Source organism: Gopherus evgoodei, chromosome 2, assembly GCF_007399415.2.
Source record: "Gopherus evgoodei ecotype Sinaloan lineage chromosome 2, rGopEvg1_v1.p, whole genome shotgun sequence".
Lineage (NCBI taxonomy): Eukaryota > Metazoa > Chordata > Testudines > Testudinidae > Gopherus > Gopherus evgoodei.
In genome coordinates this window covers 39,221,298-39,240,849 of record NC_044323.1, presented here as the reverse complement: position 1 = coordinate 39,240,849, position 19,552 = coordinate 39,221,298, and the positions used below count along the sequence as shown (strand labels likewise).

The following is a 19,552-nucleotide window of genomic DNA, read 5'->3' as shown; positions in this document are numbered from 1 at the left end:
TAACTGCATGGAATAATCTGTACAATGTTATGCCAAGAATCATAACATTTGGCTTTGATTTTAGCTGTTAAGCAGACCATGGATGTGTTTTTTAAAAGTCTCTAATTTTTACTATAAAAAATAATTCTGTTTTCATGTATAAACTCTGGTTTGCTGCATTTGGTAGCTCAGGATTTTACACAGATAAATACACATATCAAAGTAAATTGAGCTATTTGGTGAGATTTTAACTTAACTGCATATGAGTTATCCTCCAAGGGAATATGCCTTTTAATTCCTAGTTCTCTCTTTTGCCTTTTAGTTCTTAGTTCTTTAGTTCTCTCTTAAATGGCAAATAAAATTATAAATGGGAGGTGAGAGGGAAGAAATGGGATCAGCCTGATTTAAATCTCATCTTTGGAAGAATGTGACCTCTGTTTAGACCTAGATAGTCCAGAAAGTTTGAAGGTGGAACCAAGCCAAAGGATGTAGGTTAACTATAGAAACAAGAAGAAGCTGAGCTGTTTTCATAGGAAAAAGAAAATACAAAAGGTTTTATAGCAGCTCACTGTGACCAACTGGAAATAATAATTTCTAATGTAATCATCCTCACTCATAGTCCCCAAACAGAGTCTGCCAGGCACTCAGCCCATGGCTTTCATTGGCTTTTCTACCCATACTTGAATTTCTCTACAGTTAGATCCCAAACGTTTGAAATCAATAGTGTGTTTTAGAATCTGTTATGACAGTGAAATTTAAAGCTTGTGCCCTGTTACAAACTTACACAAGAAAACTGAACCATTTGATAAAAAAAATTACAGTCTTGGGCTGCAGTATACACTAGTCTAGGTACTAAGCCGTCTTTTGTAACTCTATAGATACTGCTATTTATGTTACACATGAGGATCAATATTCCAAACAAAATTAGGAAAAATGTTGTTTTCTATGTGGCAGATTTTACGTTCCCATGGAGATACTTGTAGGAGGGAGATTGAGGGGCCGCAAAACTCTGCAGAGGTTATCTTGCTGTATTTCTTTCTAGCCATCTCATCTTGGAGTGTGGAGAAAGCATGAGGTGTAACCTGCTAACTATGTAAATCCTAGGATCCCAAGGGAAGGACAACTGTATGTTCCACAAAATTCTGGTTCCTACTCCCTTGGCAGTGTGGCTCCTGTAGATGGTAACAAGGCTGCCATTAGGTGTGCAATCATACTGTGTAAACAAAGAAAGGGATGCAGGTGCAGCACTTCCATCAGTGCTGCTTGAAGCAGTATTAATTAAGGTGTAGATAATCTACTCTTCCACTTCCTACAAAGAGGACAGTGCCTCCTCTTTTCTCCTTCTAGTCCTCGCTATCTTTTAATATTAATTGTCTGACTTTTGTCCCCACTTTCCTGCATGATGAGTAACATACAGGTTTGTTTGCTTTACAGTATATCAATCACACGGGTCACAGCAGACATCTCGCTTGCCAAACGCTCAGTATTAAATAATCCTAGTAAGCATGCGATAATAGAACGGTCCAACACAAGATCAAGCTTAGGTAAGTAGTGTATATAGTGATAATAACCAGAGATTGAAACTACAGTCCAATACTCCCAGTTCATGTTTATAACAAAAATCATCTACCTTCTCTGCTGTGACAGGAGCACTGTTCACAATAATGTCAGGCACAAAGCCAACAAATCAGAAGTCCTAAAAATGTGAAGTCATTTCTGAGAGCACTGCCTGAGAAAATACTTACAGGTACTGGTACTGGGCTATCCTTCTCCCATTAGGATTAATGTTAGCTTTGGTACTGGCCTCATTGGGAGTAAGAACTAGCCCATAATGCAGATAAAACGTGGGGATATCCCTTTGGATAAGTAAAGATACAGTTTCACAATACCAGCAATTAGGTGGATTCTTCAAGGTTAGTAAAAGAAGCTGATCTTTGCTGGGATACCTGTAATATATACTTATATTTTTGAAGTTTTCATTTTCAACATTGAATTATCTTGGATCTGAGCAACTTAATTAAAAAATAAAATTAAATGCAGAAAAAGTACTTTTTTCTATTGTTGTGGCTGATATAACTGAAACTGAAATTGCCATAATTCATATTCAGTGAGATTCTCAGCATGCCAATTGGTATATCTCCTTTGACTTTAACTTCACCGATATACACTAGTTTGGGATCTGGCCAATTGCGCTTCTGTATGGAGTAAGGCTAAGATGGAAGATCAGCCTTAAGTCTGACTTCCCTGATTTTGATTTGTTTGTGTTATATTTACAATAAATCTAATTTACTTTATTTTCTGAAAAGCTTAAATCAAGATTGGATGTTTTTCTAAAAGATATTCTCTAGGAATTATTTGGAAAAGTTCTATGGCCTGTGTTATAGAGGAGGGTAGACTAGATGGTCATGATGGTCCCTTCTATCCTTGGAATCTATGAAACTCTGCATAGTCAATAGAAAATGTGTTAGTTATTAGAGACTAGAATGGCTTTTGAAACCGTTCTAGTGTTTTTGGTGAATATACTTTTAATAATCAGTTTTGTAAACAAAGAGTCTGAGTAAATATGTATTTTGCTGGATAACTTAACATTTATAGTTGTGTAGAAGTTGGACTTTTTAGAATATATTCCTGTAACTAAGAAATGGCTACGTGAATTGCTTGAAAATTTGCTTTTGAAAACCCATCCTTTCAGATCTTGGATAGCAAGTAGAGCTGGGTGTATAATAAGAAAACTTAGTTATGCAACATTGTGGTCATGTCTAAATACATTTCATTTTGACTGTGTTCACATGCCTTCATATTTGCTTTATGCAAAGTTTTGTTCATGTGAACGTTCCTGTGATAGAATTTCAGGCCTGTATCCAAAATTGCTTTTATCATTTAATGAAAAGATGAAGTTAAATTTGTTTGAAGCCAAAGTGAAAGTTGATTATATAGATTAGGTCATTCAGTCATGGAATGCAAATAATATCATGGTGATCAGTTGAACAGCTTGAATATCATTGAATTAATATCTAATACTTGAAGAATAATCATAGTAGTCAAGAGTACCAAGCTGAATAGGCTAAAATGTGTTTGAACATGTAAAACATCCATCAAAGAATTTCACAAGTGAAAATCTGCAAAAATTTCAGTCTGTTTTTTAAGAGGAAAAGGGATAAATTTGTTGAATAAATAGTTCATGGTGAATTGTTCACTCAGCTCTAATGACAGACTTTAGCATGCAGCAGCTCAGCATCTCTTCTTTCTACTTACTGTGGAAATGATGACATAATCTCAGTTGCAATAGCGTAAATGGTATGTGTGTGCGTGTGTGTGTGTTTGTTATATATAGGATGGGCTGGTAGCTGCATCTATTATTAAGGTTGCCTAGCACTTCTAAGTTGTATCCAGTTGATTTTAACTTTGCCAAACTTTAACCATTCGGGATAAAATTTTCCATTCAGGATATCTGCCTCAGGGTGAATTTCAGTCAAAACAGTTAGCTGTTTCCAAGAATGAAGCTAGGGAAAGATACGTTTTTCTTCCCTGTTAAAAAAAATTATGGCAACCTTTCCTTTAAGCTAGAGTCCCATGCCTTGGAGCAGGGTTTTGAAATTTGACAGAGAGGGCCTTTGTGTCAGGGATGTTCTTTTTGCCATTCCTTGCAAAATCTGCCCAAATTTGGCCAAGTTATAAACCTGTGAAAAATCACAGTTCATACATGCTAAATAAAAACTCACTAGAGCTTTGCAGCTAAATGCCAGAACTGAGTATGCTGCATCCCAGGGCTAAGCAGGACATTCCCTGTAATTGCAGCCCTGAGTTGCTGCAGGCCAGGCTGGGTCTGGACACTGGAACTGAAAACAGGAGTCTATCTCTCATGTACTCGTAGTACTGGGCTCAGGCAGTGTGGAAGAGGAAGATGCCTGACTGAATTATTGGAATTTGGAGGGGACAAAGAGCTGGACTTGGGGTTGTTGGGTGGAAGACTGAGACAAGGAGCCAAGGGAATGAGGGAGAGACTAGGGCTGAAGGATGGTGGAGGAAGATGGAAGCTCTGACCAAGATCTAAGGTAAGGTCTGAGACTGGGAGCCAGGGAAGGAAATGATGGTGGTGACTCAGAGCCTCTGGGTTGGGTTGGGTTGGGTTGGAGGGGCGATGAGATCAGATGATGATCCAGGGGAGACTGGGACTGGTTGGGCAAGGATACTAGGAAGGGGAGATGGGTCTGAGGTGAGAAGTCTAGAGGAGTGAGACTAACTTGCTGGACAAGGAGAGTGGGACTTGGATGAGAACCCTGTGGAGAGGAGACTGGGGCTGCTTAGATGAGATAGGAGAATGCAAACGTGGAGCCCGATTTGGGGAAGAGATAGGACTGGAACAGGTTGGACGGATTGGGCAGATAGGTTTTAGTTTGGAGGAATGGTCAGAAGAGCCATGCCTGCTAGAACACACTACCCTCCAAGGCCTGGAATGGAACCCAGGATTCCTGAGTCTCACCATTCATCTGCTAGCAGCAAATATCTGTGGAAACCCACTGATCAGGGCCGGCTCCAGGCCCCAGCGCGCCAAGCGGGGGGCGCTCTGCCGGTTGCCAGGAGGGCGGCAGGCGGCTCCAGTGGACCTTCCGCAGGCGTGCCTGCGGAGGGTCCTCTGGTCCCGCGGCTCTGGTGGAGCATCCGCAGGCACGCCTGCGGGAGGTCCATCAGAGCTGCGGGACCGGCGAGTGGCAGAGCGCTCCCCGCGGTGTGCCACCGTGCTTGGGGTAGCGAAATGGCTAGAGCCAGCCTTGCCACTGATAAAATATGTCTCATTCCCCTCTAAAATGTTGTTCTACCTAGAGGATGACAAGCTGCTACAGCTTTCACTTACTCTGTTCTTTCAAGTGGCAGAGATCTGTGTGTGAACCTAAGGTACAACCCTGCTGATGACCCATGTGGGTATCAATATGATTCCACATGATGGAATTTCTGCTTTTTCCAGTTTGCTTAAAAAATAAATCTAGGAAATTGCACATAGATTTTATATTAAAAGAACATTATTAAGGTTGCAAAGTCAAGCACTCAAAAGTTAGGAAATACCAGAGTTAAGGTTGTGTGTGCAATTTAAATTTAGCTTCCTTGGTCGTTCTGCTGATGCTTGGTACTGCTGCAATTGTAATAGCAGAACTGCATCAGCCAATGAATCCATTCTTGATCTCCTTTCTATGGCAGGGCTACCATTATCTGTATTTGGTCATTCTGCAGATATAAAGAGATTACTTTCACTAGACTTAATTACAATTAAATTTGATTTTTAAATTAAAACAGCAGCATTTTTTAATTTTAATTTCCTGTATTTTAATCATGTTCAACAGCTGCATATGCAGAATTATGAACAGTATATTAAGGGGTGAATTTTCAAAACAGCAGACCCATTTTAACAGGTTCAATTTGCACCAACAAAATTTGCAGCCACACCTGGCTCCTGAAACTCAATTAAGGACATAATTTGCATTTGTAAAACTACACTGTGGAAGTATATCAAGTAATTAGATGGAGAAGGGACTCTGATCTGTGCCCAAATTAACATTTAGGGTATAAATTGCACCTCCATCAAGTCCTCTTAAAATTTACCACTAATTTTAATATACATATTACTCAATTACATCATGGAATCAGCCACCAAAGTACCCTCAGAGAACCTGCTTCAATATGGGCCAGAGAGAGACCTTTTGACCATACATCCTTAGTTGTCTTCTACAACCCCACACTGGAACAAGCCATACCTGCAGACATATCTCCATTGCGATGATGATCAGTGTCCCCCACAACACACTTTCCAGGATCCCTGGATCCTACACATGCCTATAACAACAAGTGATATACCTTATCCAGGGCACTAAATGCCCCAACAATTATGTGGGTGAAATGAGACAATCACTATACTCTCAAATGAACTCACACATTAAAATGATAAGACAAAAACACCATATCACACATGAGCAAACCCTTTTCCCAAAACAAGCACTCCATATCTCAGTTCTCATTCTCGAAGGAAACCTGCACAACCCCTTCCAACGATGAGAGTTAGAGTTTAAATTCATAACTTTATTAGACACTAAAAATCATGGACTCAATAAAGACACTCTATTTATAGCTCACTACAACAATCTATAACACACTAACCCTCTTTTGTCCTATGACTGCCGAGGTTTTAACTGCCTGCTTCACCTTGAATGGTCTCTTACAACAAGTGAACTCCTTATGCAAAACCAGTGGCTCTCAACCTTTCCTGACTACTGGGCCCCTTTCAGGAGGCTGATTTGTCTTGTGTACCTCCAGGTTTCACCTCACTAAAAATTACTTGCTTACAAAATCAGACATAAAAATACAAAGTGTCACAGCACACTAGTACTGAAAAGGTGCTTAGTTCTTCATTGTTACCATGTAGTTATAAAAAAAATCAATTGGAATATAAATATTGTACTTACATTTCAGTGTATAGTATATAGAGCCGTATAAACAAGTAATTGTCTATATGAAATTTTAGTTTGTACTGACTTCACTAGTGCTTTTTATGTAGCCTATTGTAAAAATTAGGCAAATGTCTGGATAAGTTGATGTACCCCCTGGAAGACCTCTGCATACCCCCAGAGGTACACATTCCCCTGGTTGATAACCACTGTGCTGAACAATCTGATCTGTCTTGTATTGAGCTGTGACACTCTGAGTACCTTTCCCAAACTTGAGAAGAGCTCTGTGTAAGCTTGAACCCTCATATCTTTCACCAACAAAAGTTGGTCCAATAAAAGATATTACCTCACCCCCCTTATTATTCAGTTAGTCACATTGATGTTTTTAGGAAGGAAAAAACAATCTTACAAAAAAGATTTACATTGCTGTTTCTTAAAAGGAAAGAAAAATATAAATAAAAGGGGGAAAAGCTGCTATACTTGCAATCTCAGTAAACATCTGTTTCCACTGGGGAAATAAATCAGCCTTTTGTAAGAATGATTTTCACCAGGCCACAGAGTATGGGGCTGCACAGCAGTTAAGTCTGTAATAGAAGTATATTAGCTTTGCTATGAGACCCACAGCAGAGTTAACATGTTGAGCAGAGAGAACCAAACCTCCCCCCCCCAACCCCTTCCAAATAAAACACATGGGGGTAAAGAACTGCATTTGGAGGATTACAGAGATGTTCGTTTTAGACCTAATATTGTTCAGTCTTCCTTGAAAACTGCCCGAGTAAGGGGTTTGTAAAAATAAAGATTTGAGGATTTGACTTGTTGGAAACCAAAGTGACAGCTAAAAATCTCGTTCTTCTTCGAGAGCTCACCCATATCCATTCCAGTTAGGTGTGCACACGCCGCGTTCGTTGGAAGATTTTTACCCTAGCAACACACACTGGGTCGGCTGGGCGCCCCCTGGAGTGGCGCCGCCATGGCACCAGGTATATACCCTTGCCAACCCAACTGCCCCTCGGTTCCTTCTTACCACCCGTGTCGGTCACTGGAACAGTGGAGCGTGGCTTCGCTGATCTCCACCTCCCTAGCTACTCGTAGTTTTCTCGTTATTGTGTTTATAGTTCAAATTTTTATACTTGCAGTTAGTTTATTATTTTCTTTAACATAGTTAGTGTATATAGTTAAGAGGGGTTCGGGGATTAGCCCCTTCCCCTCACCCGGTGCCGGGGCCCATGCCCGGTTCACCGGGTTTCAAACCGTGCTCGGCCTGTCACAAGCCGATGCCTGCAGGAGATCCTCCCGACTCCTGCCTTAAGTGCCTCGGGAATCCCACCTTGCAGATAAGTGCCGCATTTGCAAGACCTTCAAGCTGCGGACCAAAAAGGAGCGGGACTTTCGTCTTAGACAGCTCCTGATGGAGTTACTCTTACTCCTCCACCTTCGGCACCGAACGCCAGACAGTCTGCACCGGGGAGAAGTGCATCTTCAGCACCGGAGTGCACCGGTACCGCTAAGTCCCCTCGGCACCAACCGTCGCCGGCCCAGATGTCTGCTCGGCACTGCTCCCTCTCCCCGCGGGTAAAAAACATAAGACTCTTGCAGCTTCCATGTCCACTCCGCAGTCAGAGCACCCGCCTAAGTCGGACCGCCCGGCACCGACTACTGCCGTGGCACCGACAACTTCAGCACTGTTGAATCCGGTCCTGCAAGAGCCGTCAAATCCGGTGCCTGACAGCTCCCCGGCACGCGCCGTCGTTGAGCTTACTATTCCCTCCACGCCAGAGACTTTCTCTGTGGCAAAGGAACTGATTGCACTGATGGAGACTGCGCTGCCTCAACCCCCGGTACTGCCGGTGTGGGTTATACAGTCCATAGGCAAGCCTGCCCTTCTGAGACCATCCTCTGTCGGCACCACTGAGAGGCACCGATCACAATCGCAGCCCCGTCGGCATTCTCAATCCCAGCGCCGATCCTGGTCCCGACGCCGCTCGCAGTCCCGGTACCATTCTCCATCTCGGTACCGGTCGCACTCGTGGCAACGTTCAAGACCCAGTTCACCTGCCCGGTACTCTTGGTACCGATCAAGCTGCTGGCACTGCTCATGGCACCGCACCTCTCACAGCCGCTCCCGGCTTCGAGCTTTGAGGTCCCGGTCGACCTCCCGGCACCGTTCCGGTCGCAGGTCCTGGTCTCGTTCCCAGTACTGGTATAGCGCCTGGTACCGCTCTCCGCTGCAGCGTACAGACAGACCAGGGATGGAGACCATTCTCATGGGTTTTCAGCTCCTCCTTGGCCGTCTCACCATGCATCTATGTCATTCCATGCGGACAGTGCTTCGTATGCACAGGACCGTGACTTAGATGTTCCCAGCCGTGTCTTTCAAGAGACCCAGGATCAAGACCAAGGACCTCATCAGTGGTCCTTCTCGACACCTTGGGCATATCACCAAGCCCAAGGTGGACCTCCAGTGCCATCACACTCCGTACTATTGGAGCACCGGGTGCCGGAGGCTACTGTTAGCCGCCCCCCTCCTGCGACTACGGAGGACGCTCCCATTCGGGCACCAGATCCTCAGATCCCACCGGAGCCGGACATCACCCAAGTCCACAAGACAACGGAGGACCCTATTGTCTCTCGCCTTTCCTCTTCCTCTTCTCCAGATGAAGCGGTGGTGGGGACATCCTCCTCGGGCCCTCCTCCAGTTGACCTAAGGTCACATCAAGACCTCCTGAGACGGGTGGCTCTGAATATGAACCTCCAGATGGAGGAGGTTCCGGAGATAGAGGACCCGTGGTAGATATTTTGTTGGCTGACACTCCCACAAGGGTGGCCTTACCATTTATTTGTACTATGCAAGCGAAGGCTGATACCATCTGGCAGTCTCCAGCATCTATTCTGCCCACGGCTCAGGGAGTTGAGAGGAAGTACATGGTGCCCTCTAAGGGGTACAAGTACCTGTACGCACACCCTCCTCCCTGCTCCCTCATCGTCCAATCGGTTAACGAAAGGGAGTGCCATGGCCAGAAAGCCCCTGCCTGAAAAGCAAAGGAGTCTAGGCGCATGGATTTATTGGGGCGTAAAATCTACTCTGCCAGGGGCCTCCAACTCAGGGTAGCAAACCAACAAGCACTGCTTAGCCGCTATAACTATAACACCTGGGCAACAGTTGAGAAATTCACAGAGCTAGTCCCCCAAGACTCGCACCAAGAGTTTGCCGCCCTTTTAGAGGAAGGAAAGAAGGTGGCGAGAACGTCTCTCCAGGTCTCCTTAGACGCAGCCGACTCCGCGGCCAGAACTGGCTTCAGGAATTACCATGAGGCGAATATCATGGCTTCAGGAGTCAGGACTTCCACCTGAATTGCAGCATACGATACAGGACTTGCCCTTCGAAGGTCAGGGCCTATTTTCAGAAAAGACTGACCCTAGGCTGCAGAGTCTGAAGGACAATAGGGTGATCATGCACTCGCTCAGGATGCACACACCGCAGACTCAGTGCAGACCCTTCCGGCCCCAGCCTCAGCGCCCTTACTCCCCGCCTAGACAGTGACAGGACTTCAGCAGGAGGTGTGGCCGAGGCAATCGTAGACGGCTGTCCAGACCCCAAGGGGATCAGAATCATGGCCCCGCCAAACCACCCGCGAGACCTAAACCAAACTTTTGAAGGCGCGCCCGAGGGCGACGTACCAGTTGTTCAACAGGATCCTTTCCCTCCCTTTTGCAACCGCCTTTCCTCTTTCCTCCGTGCGTGGACCCAACTAACTTCAGATCGTTGGGTCTTACGCACGGTAGAATTTGGATACCACCTTCAGTTTATTTTGCCCCCCCCACCCCCCCATCCTCATCCCTCTTCAGGGACCCCTCTCAAATCCTCTTGCAGGAGGTAGGTCCCTCCTTGCCATGGGAGCTATAGAGGAGGTACCAGAGGACTTGAGGGGCAAGGAGTTCTACTCTCGCTATTTCCTAATCCCTAAGGCAAAGGGAGGTCTGAGACCAATTCTAGCCTGCGGGGACTCAACAAGTTCTTGATAAAGTTGAAGTTCCGCATGGTATCCCTGGGGACCATCATCCCATTCTTGGATCCTGGAGACTAGTATGCCGCCCTCGATATGAAGGACGCGTATTTTCACATTGCCATTTATCCTCCGCACAGACGGTACCTCAGGTTAGTGGTCAACCGTCACCATTTCCAATTTACGGTCCTTCCGTTTGGCCTCTCCACAGCCCCAAGAGTGTTCACAAAGCGTATGGGCATAGTCGCCACCTCCCTCCGTCGTCGACACATACACGTCTTCCCATGTCTCGATGATTGGCTCATTCGCGGGGCCTCCAAGACCCAACTAGCGTGGCATGTGGGCATCGTCAAGGACCTGTTCATCCAACTAGGCCTGATGATCAACCTAGAGAAATCTACTCTGGTTCCCACACAAAGAATAGAGTTCATTGGGGCCATTCTGGACTCCAGTCTCGCCAGGGCCTGCTTACAGCTGCAGTTTCACGCAATGATATCGATTATACAAGGCCTACAATAATTCCCAACTACTTCGGCTTGAACTTGTCTTGGCCTCCTGGGTCACATGGCTGCCTGCACATTCGTGACCAAGCATGCCAGGCTACGCCTACGTCCCCTTCAAACTTGGCTCTCCTCAGTATACCACCTAGGGAGACACAATATAGACAGGATCCTCATGGTTCCCCCAAGACTCCTAGGCTCCTTCGACTGGTGGTTGACGCCCTCCCTGGTGTGTGCAGGGATGCCGTTCCACCCGCCTCAGCCTTCTATGGCCCTGACGACGGATGTGTCATCTCTCAGCTGGAGTGCTCACCTCGGACATCTTCGCACTCAAGGCCTTTGGTCATCTCAGGAGCTGGCCTTGCACATCAATGTCCGAGAGTTGAGAGCAGTCCGCCTTGCGTGCCAGGTGTTTCAACAGCATCTGCAAGGCCACTGTGTCTTAGTGTTCACAGACAACACAACGGCCATGTATTACATAAACAAACAGGGGGGACAGGGTCCTCCCCCCTTTGTCAGGAAGCCATTCAACTCTGGGACTTTTGTATAGCCCATTCGATAGACCTGGTAGTGTCCTTTTGTCCCAGGGGTTCAGAACACTCTGACGGATCGACTCAGCAGATCTTTCCACTCTCACGAGTGGTTGATCTGTCCGGACATTATTCATTCTGTTTTCCAGAAGTGGGGATTTCCCCACATAGACCTCTTCGCTTCCCGCGAGAACAGGAAATGCCAGATGTTCTGCTTTTTCCAAGGTCTCTCCCTGGGCTCGATCTCAGACGCTTTCCTGATACCGTGGACGAGCCAACTGCTTTATGCCTTTCCACCGTTCCCGCTGGTTCACAGGGTCCTGCTAAAGCTCCACAGGATTGGAGCTCGCTTGATCATGATCACGCCAGCGTGGCCCAGGCAGCACTGGTACACCATGTTGCTTGACCTGTCGATAGCCAGCCCAATTACCCTACCTCTTCTCCCAGACCTCATAACTCAGGACCACAGCAGACTTCACCACCCAGACCTGCAGTCCCTTCGCCTCACAACATGGCTCCTGCGTGGTTGAGCCAGTCGGAGTTACGCTGCTCTGCCTCAGTACAACAAATACTCCTGGGTAGCAGGAAACCTTCCACTTGGTCTACGTATCTGGCCAAGTGGAAGCATTTCTCCTGCTGGTGCGAAACGCAAAATGTTACTGCCACTGAGGTCTTGATCCCCACCATCCTGGACTACCTCTAGTTTCTCAAACAGCAGGGCCTAGCAGTATCATAATTGAGGGTGCACTTGGCCATTTCTACCTTCCACCCAGGCAAAGGTGGCCACTCTGTGTTTTCACACCCTATGGTTTCCAGGTTATTCAAGGGCTTGGAGCACCTATACCCCCAAGTACGCCGCCCTGCCCCTACCCTGAGACCTCAGCGTGGTCTTAACCAGACTTATGTCTCCACCATTCGAGCCGTTAGCAACTTGCTCGCTGCTATACCTGTCCTGGAAGACAGTTTTCCTCGTAGCCATTACATTGGCCAGACGAGTCTCCAAGCTTCAGGCACTCACGGTAGACTCACCGTATACTGTGTTTCACAAGGACAAGGTGCAGTTGTGACCACACCCAGCGTTCCTCCCTAAAGTGGTATCGGCCTTCCATATCAATCAGGACATCTTCCTTCCAGTCTTCTTCCCGAAGCCACACTCATCACAACGGGAGCAACAATTGCACTCCCTAGATGTCCGTAGGGCACTCGCATTTTATATCGAACAGACGAAGTCCTTTCGTAAATCCCCCCAACTCTTCATCGCAGTGGCAGACCGAATGAAGGACCTACCTGTCTCCTTCCAGAGGATCTCCTCTTGGGTGACGGCATGCATCCGCATTTGTTATGACTTGGCTCATGTTCCCTCGAGCCATCTCACCGCACATTCTACCAGGGCTCAGGCTTCATCTGCTGCCTTCCTGGCTCATGTACCAATCCAGGAAATATGTAGCACAGCTACCTGGTCCTCGGTCCACACCTTTGCTTCACATTATGCTCTGGTTCAACAGTTTAGAGATGATGCAGCCTTTGGCTCAGCAGTTTTGCATTCTGCCACATCTCGCTCCGACCCCACCGCCTAGGTAAGGCTTGGGAATCACCTAATTGGAATAGATATAAGCAAGCACTTGAAGAAGAAAAGACGGTTACTCACCTTTGTAACTGTTGTTCTTCGAGATGTGTTGCTCATATCCATTCCAAACTTACCCTCCTTCCCCACTGTCAGAGTAGCCAGCAAGAAAGAACTGAGGGGCGTTTGGGTCGGCAGGGGTATATATCCGGCGCCATGGTAGCGTCACTCCAGGGGGCGCCCAGCCAACCCACCGAGTGTTGCTTGGGTAAAAATCTTCCAACTAATGTGCACGCGGTGCACGCACGCCTAACTGGAATGGATATAAGCAACACATCTCGAAGAACAACAGTTACAAAGGTGAGTAACCGTCTTTTTCTGAGTATTTTAATACTAATCTATCCAAGAATGTTAGCAAAATACTAACCAGTGCCAACATTTATGCAAAATGATTCCGAGGGAGAAATAAAGTTTTACTCGGCTCTTGTAGGAAAGCTTGCTTTTGTATGTTAAAACAGCTGCATACAGAAGGGAAATATTTGCTTGCCAGTAATGTCTATATGTTTATATGAAATGTCAATAGTTAGTCAAATTTATACTAAAACGAAAGGGCAGTTCATTTGCTATTGCTTGAAATGCCTAAAAACAAGTTTTATCTTTTTGAAAAAAATACTCTTCTCACAAAGGAGGTAAAGTACATGGTAAAAACTCACCAATCTGAAATTCAGTCTAAAATTGGCATATATATGGCTATTTGTTTCTACATGTGTATATGGCATCTGTAGAAGCTGCTGAGTTAGCTTTGCATTTTTTACTGCTTTTATTTGTTACTATTAAGCTTTCAAACCTTTTTCTTGGTTATACCTATGTATGTGACATTTCTAGCTGCTCTTGTTGTAACCTTATCTCATGCTGTATGCTTTGTTCAAGAACCTGATTGTCTTGGCTTTTTCCATTCTTTGCTTCATTAATGCCCTCCCTTTACAGATGTTTTGGGTATGTATACAAGCTTGCAAATTATGTTTCCTGCTGTTTTTGTGTTCTATGATTTAGTATGCCTTACAAAACCACTATTTCCAATAACTGGTTTTATAATGGTAGACAGAAGTCTTAGCTGTATTATGCACTGATTTTTTTCTTGGGGATGTCATTTTCTTTCTTTATTTAAAAATGTTAAAAATAAAGTTGAGAGTGACACGTGAACTATAAAGGTTAGATTTTCAAATGTAGGTGTCTAAATTGTATGCACAAGATCTGCATACACTAGTTCAAACTGTAGAATGTTCATGTAAAAAATACAGTTCTGAATATGATTAATTGATTGCACATATGACTGTGAACCCATTTATCTGATTTGCAACAACCTATCTGTGCTTATATGCCCACAATTTGCATATGTAATTTAAGTGCCTAACTTTGAAAATTTGAGCCTAGAAACTTTATAGAATTCCTTAGTATTTTGCTAGTATCCTGTAGCTTGTATTCTAACTAGTGAACCATAAATGCTTATAGAATCATAAAATGAAACTATTAGGGAAAGTCAGTCCAAAATTCAACCACCAATTTTTTAATCTGTATGCAAAGCCAACAGAATGATTTGAACAGTCATAGCCATTAAATTCTTTGCAATTATGCTATTGGAAGAAGATGTTAGTGTGGTATTCAATATGTTTAATAATTTAATTATGACCTCTTTATATGGTTTCTGTTCCAAAATAAATGCTTCACTGCTCTTAAAATAAATGTAAAGCAAAATGAAAAAGGAATGTTGGATGTCCAACGCACTCACAAAGCACCTTGGCCTAGCTATTGAGTGCATGTAATAGGGACTGGAAAACAGGATTTAAAGCTTGTCTGCATTCAAAACGCTACAGCAGCACAGCTGCAGCTGCACCACTGTAGGGCTTCAGTGTAGAAACTGTCTACACCAATGTGAAGGATTCTCCTGTTGGCAAAAAACAGTAGCTAGATGAACAGAAAACATTTGTAAACCTAGTGCCGTCTACATGAGGACTTAGGTCAGCTTAACTATGCCACTCCGTGGTGTGGATTATTCACATCCCTGAGTGGCATAGTTAAGACAACCTAATTCTCTAGTGTAGACCAGACTTTAGACAGAAAATATATTTTGGTTTCAACCTACCAAGGTTTTCTTATAGTCCAGAGAAAAAACATGGCTTTAAAGGTAGGAAAATACCATCTCCTTTTAAATTAAGACTTTTTGAAAGATATTGGCCCAGACCCTAAGTAGTAGCCAAGGAACTCTCAGCATAACTCAGATTTTGAGGATGCTCTCCCAATCCTGGGGCTGCCTTAAACCAGAAGAATACTCTTACCTCTAGCAGTTTTCCCAGGGAGCCAATCTGGCAGCCAGAAATTGCTGAGGTATAACAAAGCCTTGGCCACAACCCTGGAGAGGAGAGATAGTTTAGAGATCTCTAAGGCCTGGGATCTCTAAATTTCTAGCCCCCACTCAACATCAGAATCCCCAAGTCTCCCATTAAGCTGCACCAACCCCAGTTCAAGATCAAGATCTGTGTATAACTGTTACTTGTGTGCACATATTAAAGTCAGAACATGGGTGAGTTAGGGTTGAACACACAACTTTTGAGTATTTAACTCTACCGATTTAATAACATCATTATTTTGAATATAATTTCTTGGTGAGGTTTGGTTTTTTTCAAGAAAAAGGAGAGGAAGTTGGACAAGAATAAATGTCTTCAGTAAGTTACAGACACCAGGCAGCAACATATCACTCAACTTTCTGTTAACACTAGAGTCCAAGTCTATATTCAAGTAGCAGTCTTTTTACACCTATACCTTTTTATTTTAAACATCAGTAATTTTAAAATAACAAATCAATTTTTTTTCATTTAAGTTATATATATTAGGTCTCAGTGAGATCTACATATCAAGCTACATTTGAAGGAAAATCAGATCAAAGTTTTACAATTATGAATATTCATATTTGGCCAATTTAAAAAATATATACATGACTATAACAACATATGCATTACAGTACAGTAACTCCTCACTTAAAGTCTTTAACGTTTTGTTGTTACGTTGCTGATCAATTAGGGAACATGCTTGTTTAAAGTTGTGCAATGCTTCCTTCTAACATTTGGCAGTCGCCTGCTTTGTCCACTGTTTGTAGGAAGAGCAGCGCGTTGCAGCTAGCTGGCGGGGGCTTGGAACCAGGGTAGACGGACAGCCCCCCATCAGCTCCCCATTCCCCTAAATTCCCTGTGCAGCAGGGTATCAATTGCCAGCAGTTCAGCTGTCCTTCCCCCCACTGCCATTTGCTGCTCCTGCCCTCTGCCTTGGAGCTGCTCCCCGAGACTCCTGCTTGCTGTGCAGGGGGGAGGGGAAAAAGAGGGGGGCTAATGTCAGGGTGTCCCCCTCCCCCCTGCTCCTGCATCCCGCTTACTCCATCTTCCATAGAGCAGGGGGGACACACAACAAGGCTCAGGATGGAGGGAGGTTGCTGGCAGCAGCTGTGGTCTCAGCGAGCTGATCTAATTAACAAGGCAGTGTATTTAAGAGTAAGGGCATACTTAAAGGGGAAATGTGCATCTCTCTCTCCTACACAGGGTGCGAGTCTCCGTCTGTGATGCTGTCTCCCCTCCCTCCATTCCTGCTGCCTTGTAGAGTTAACCCTTGAGGGCTCAGCCAATTGCGAGTTACTGTACACCTTTCTAAATGCCCACTCCAATAGTTACACTATATAGCTGAACAAGCTTTCAGTTTAACTGTTTTAGAGCCAGATTCTGCTACCTTTACTCATGTTGAGCCTCACTCAGTTGGACTGTTTGTGGAATAAGGTATAACTGGAGCTGAGTAAGGATATCACCATCTGGCCTGTGATGAATAATTTAGAAAAACTTCCTCACTTTCCTTACCGCTTCTAGGTAACATGCTTGATCATTGTGTTTAAACAATAAAGTTTGTATTTTAGCTACTTAAATACTGTAATGATATGGTATAAGTTAGTGGTCCCCAACCTTTTTGTCTGCCAGATGCCAGACGAAGGACCGTGGCAACAGTCACGGCGATGCCTCTCGATGACATCGCTTGTCGGTGGCAAGCGGTGGCATCCAGAGGCATTGCCGCCGAAATGCCACCGAATTTCAGTGGCATTTTGGTGGATGCTCGACTGCTGGCCAGGACACAGGTGCATTTAGATGTCCCCGCAGGTGCCATGGTGCCCGCGGGCACCACGTTGGGGACCCCTGGTATGAGTACTTTCAAAGTCATGACTACTTACAGAAAATAATAGCCACTTATTTAGGTGCCTAGATATGGATTTCTGAGCCTAATTTTAGGTGTCCATGTTTCTATATTGATCCACTGTTTTTAGGATTTGCTAAACTAGACTATCAACATTCACTTGGGTTCAAACTAGGATGTCTCATCCAAAGTGGATTTTAATTATTTTGTTTTAAAAAAAGAAAGGGCGAAAGGTAAGTATTTTCCTGTGCTACTCAACAGTTTTAAATGAACATTTGCTGGTATGTTAATACATATTGTTCACTGAACCCTTTGTATTCTGATGTTACACCAATTATGGTGGCTGAATTTCTGTGGCAGAAGTTATTCAATTATAAACAGGACTTGATTTTGTAGTTACATCTTATGCAGAATGCCCAAAAAGTACTGTTAGTTTTAAATTTATACATATTCCAGTTATATCTGACAGTTTAAAAAATTATTTTAATAGGACAATTTTAGTAAAATTTACTGTCTCTGAACCTGATTTGCTGTTCAGGGCCTCCCAGAGGATTCAGGGGGCCTGGGGCAAAGTAGGCGCTTATACTCATCTGGCAGCGGTCCGGGTCTTCGGCAGCATTTCGTCGGCGGGGGGCCCTTCAGTTGCTCCGCATCTTTGGCAGCACTGAAGGGCCCCCTGCTGCTGAAATGCCACCGAAGACCCAGACCGCCGCCAGGCCAGGGCTCACGGGGCCCCTACGGAGCTCTGGGCCTAGGCAAATTGCCCCACTTGCCACCCCCTTCCCTGGGCGGCCCTGTTGCTGTTTAGTCAGTACACGTGTTGAAATAAAGTCAAATGGTCATCCCTCCCCTTTTTTCCTGTATAGGTTGCTACTCTTCTCAATAAACGTTATCAGTTTGGTGCAGCAACCATTTTTCTAAGCCACACTCTGGCTAGGCCTAGTTTGATTGTGATCTTTCCCCAGTAGAATGCTAGCTTTTAATTGTTTTCATAATTCATTAGTAATCAATGGCCTTGATTCTCTCTATTATACTGTTGTAAATCAAGGAGTAATTCATTTGAAGTCAGTGTGGTTACACAGCGTAAAACCTGTGTGAGAGCAGAATCAGGCTTCCAGTGTCTCCTCTCTTTCTGAGTCAATTTGAAAAATATTATTGCTGAAAGTCACTTGTATGAGATGTTACTGATCATTCTAACATGACATTTATGCTTGCACATAAGCTATGAGTCTCTTTATACTGTTTTCTCTGCAGTATAAACAGTATTGGTAAGATGTGACTGTTTTTTTCCAGAAAAATAGGGCTGATTTGATTGCATAGCTGATGAAGTTAGGATAGTAACTTAAAGACCTGATGCTTCTAAAAGAGAGTATTATTAATATCAGCAGAAGACAAAAATTGTAATAGTTAAAAATATGTCAACAGTTAGTCAGAAAATATAAATGGAATGGTTGCAAGAGAAATGTCAAATAGAGTCTGGTATTTGGATGTTGGATGATTTATGGTTGGTTACTGTAAATTGACATTTAAATGCACACACACCAGTATGGTCAAAGTAGCCCTATTCTTTCTATCATTGGTTAATTCTTGGCAACACGTGCCATCCTTAGTAGTTGTTGCTGAAAATCAAAATACTGTGTTTCATCTAAACAGCTTTAGGTTTGTAATTCAATATTCATGGCCCAGATCCTGCACAGTGGTAAGGTCACTCAGAGTATATTTACATAGCAGCAGGGAAGTTAATTCTCAGCTCAGGTAGAAATACACATGCTAGCTTTGCTGGAGTTAGCACTCTACAAATAGCAGTGTGGCTACAGCAGCTCAAGCTAGCTGCCTGATACATGCTCCGTGGTTGGGTGAGCTTGTATTTAGGAAGCAAACCTTAGCTGTCTCTGTTTTCACTGTGGCCACACCTTTATTTTTAGCATAATAACTTGAGCCAAGCTAATGCATGTAAGTCTACCTGAGCTGGGACTTACACCTCCCAGCTGCTGTGTAGACGTACCCTTTATGTCCACTCCCTTCACAGAGCACCCTGAAAGCTGCTCTTGCCATCCACAGAAGGATTCTCCTGAAACATAGTGCCAGTGTAGCAACTACTATGTCAAACCCCCTTCATAGTGCAAGTGTAGGTGGCATTACTGGGACTTCCTTACATCCCCAAAATACTCCTGGCAGCCGTATTGGCCTCTTGGGGCTGTTAGCAGCCAGAGTAATTAAGTGCAGATTTCAAGGACTTAATCAGACTTATGGGAATGCAGTGGTTACCTTTGCACCCCTCTTCTATATCTGAGTCCATACATTTAAACTG

The 19,552-nt window shown here is 44.3% G+C and overlaps 1 protein-coding gene across 6 annotated transcripts in view; it reads left to right on the top strand.

Moving 5' to 3' along the window:
* CACNB2 (calcium voltage-gated channel auxiliary subunit beta 2) overlaps window positions 1-19,552 on the top strand; it is a 441,977-nt gene that overhangs the window by 392,815 nt on the left and 29,610 nt on the right. For all 6 annotated transcript variants that reach the window (XM_030550417.1, XM_030550415.1, XM_030550418.1 and 3 more), the window contains one exon: window positions 1,414-1,523. In XM_030550417.1, coding sequence (XP_030406277.1) covers window positions 1,414-1,523 — 110 coding nt within the window. The remainder of the gene's footprint in view (window positions 1-1,413; window positions 1,524-19,552) is intronic.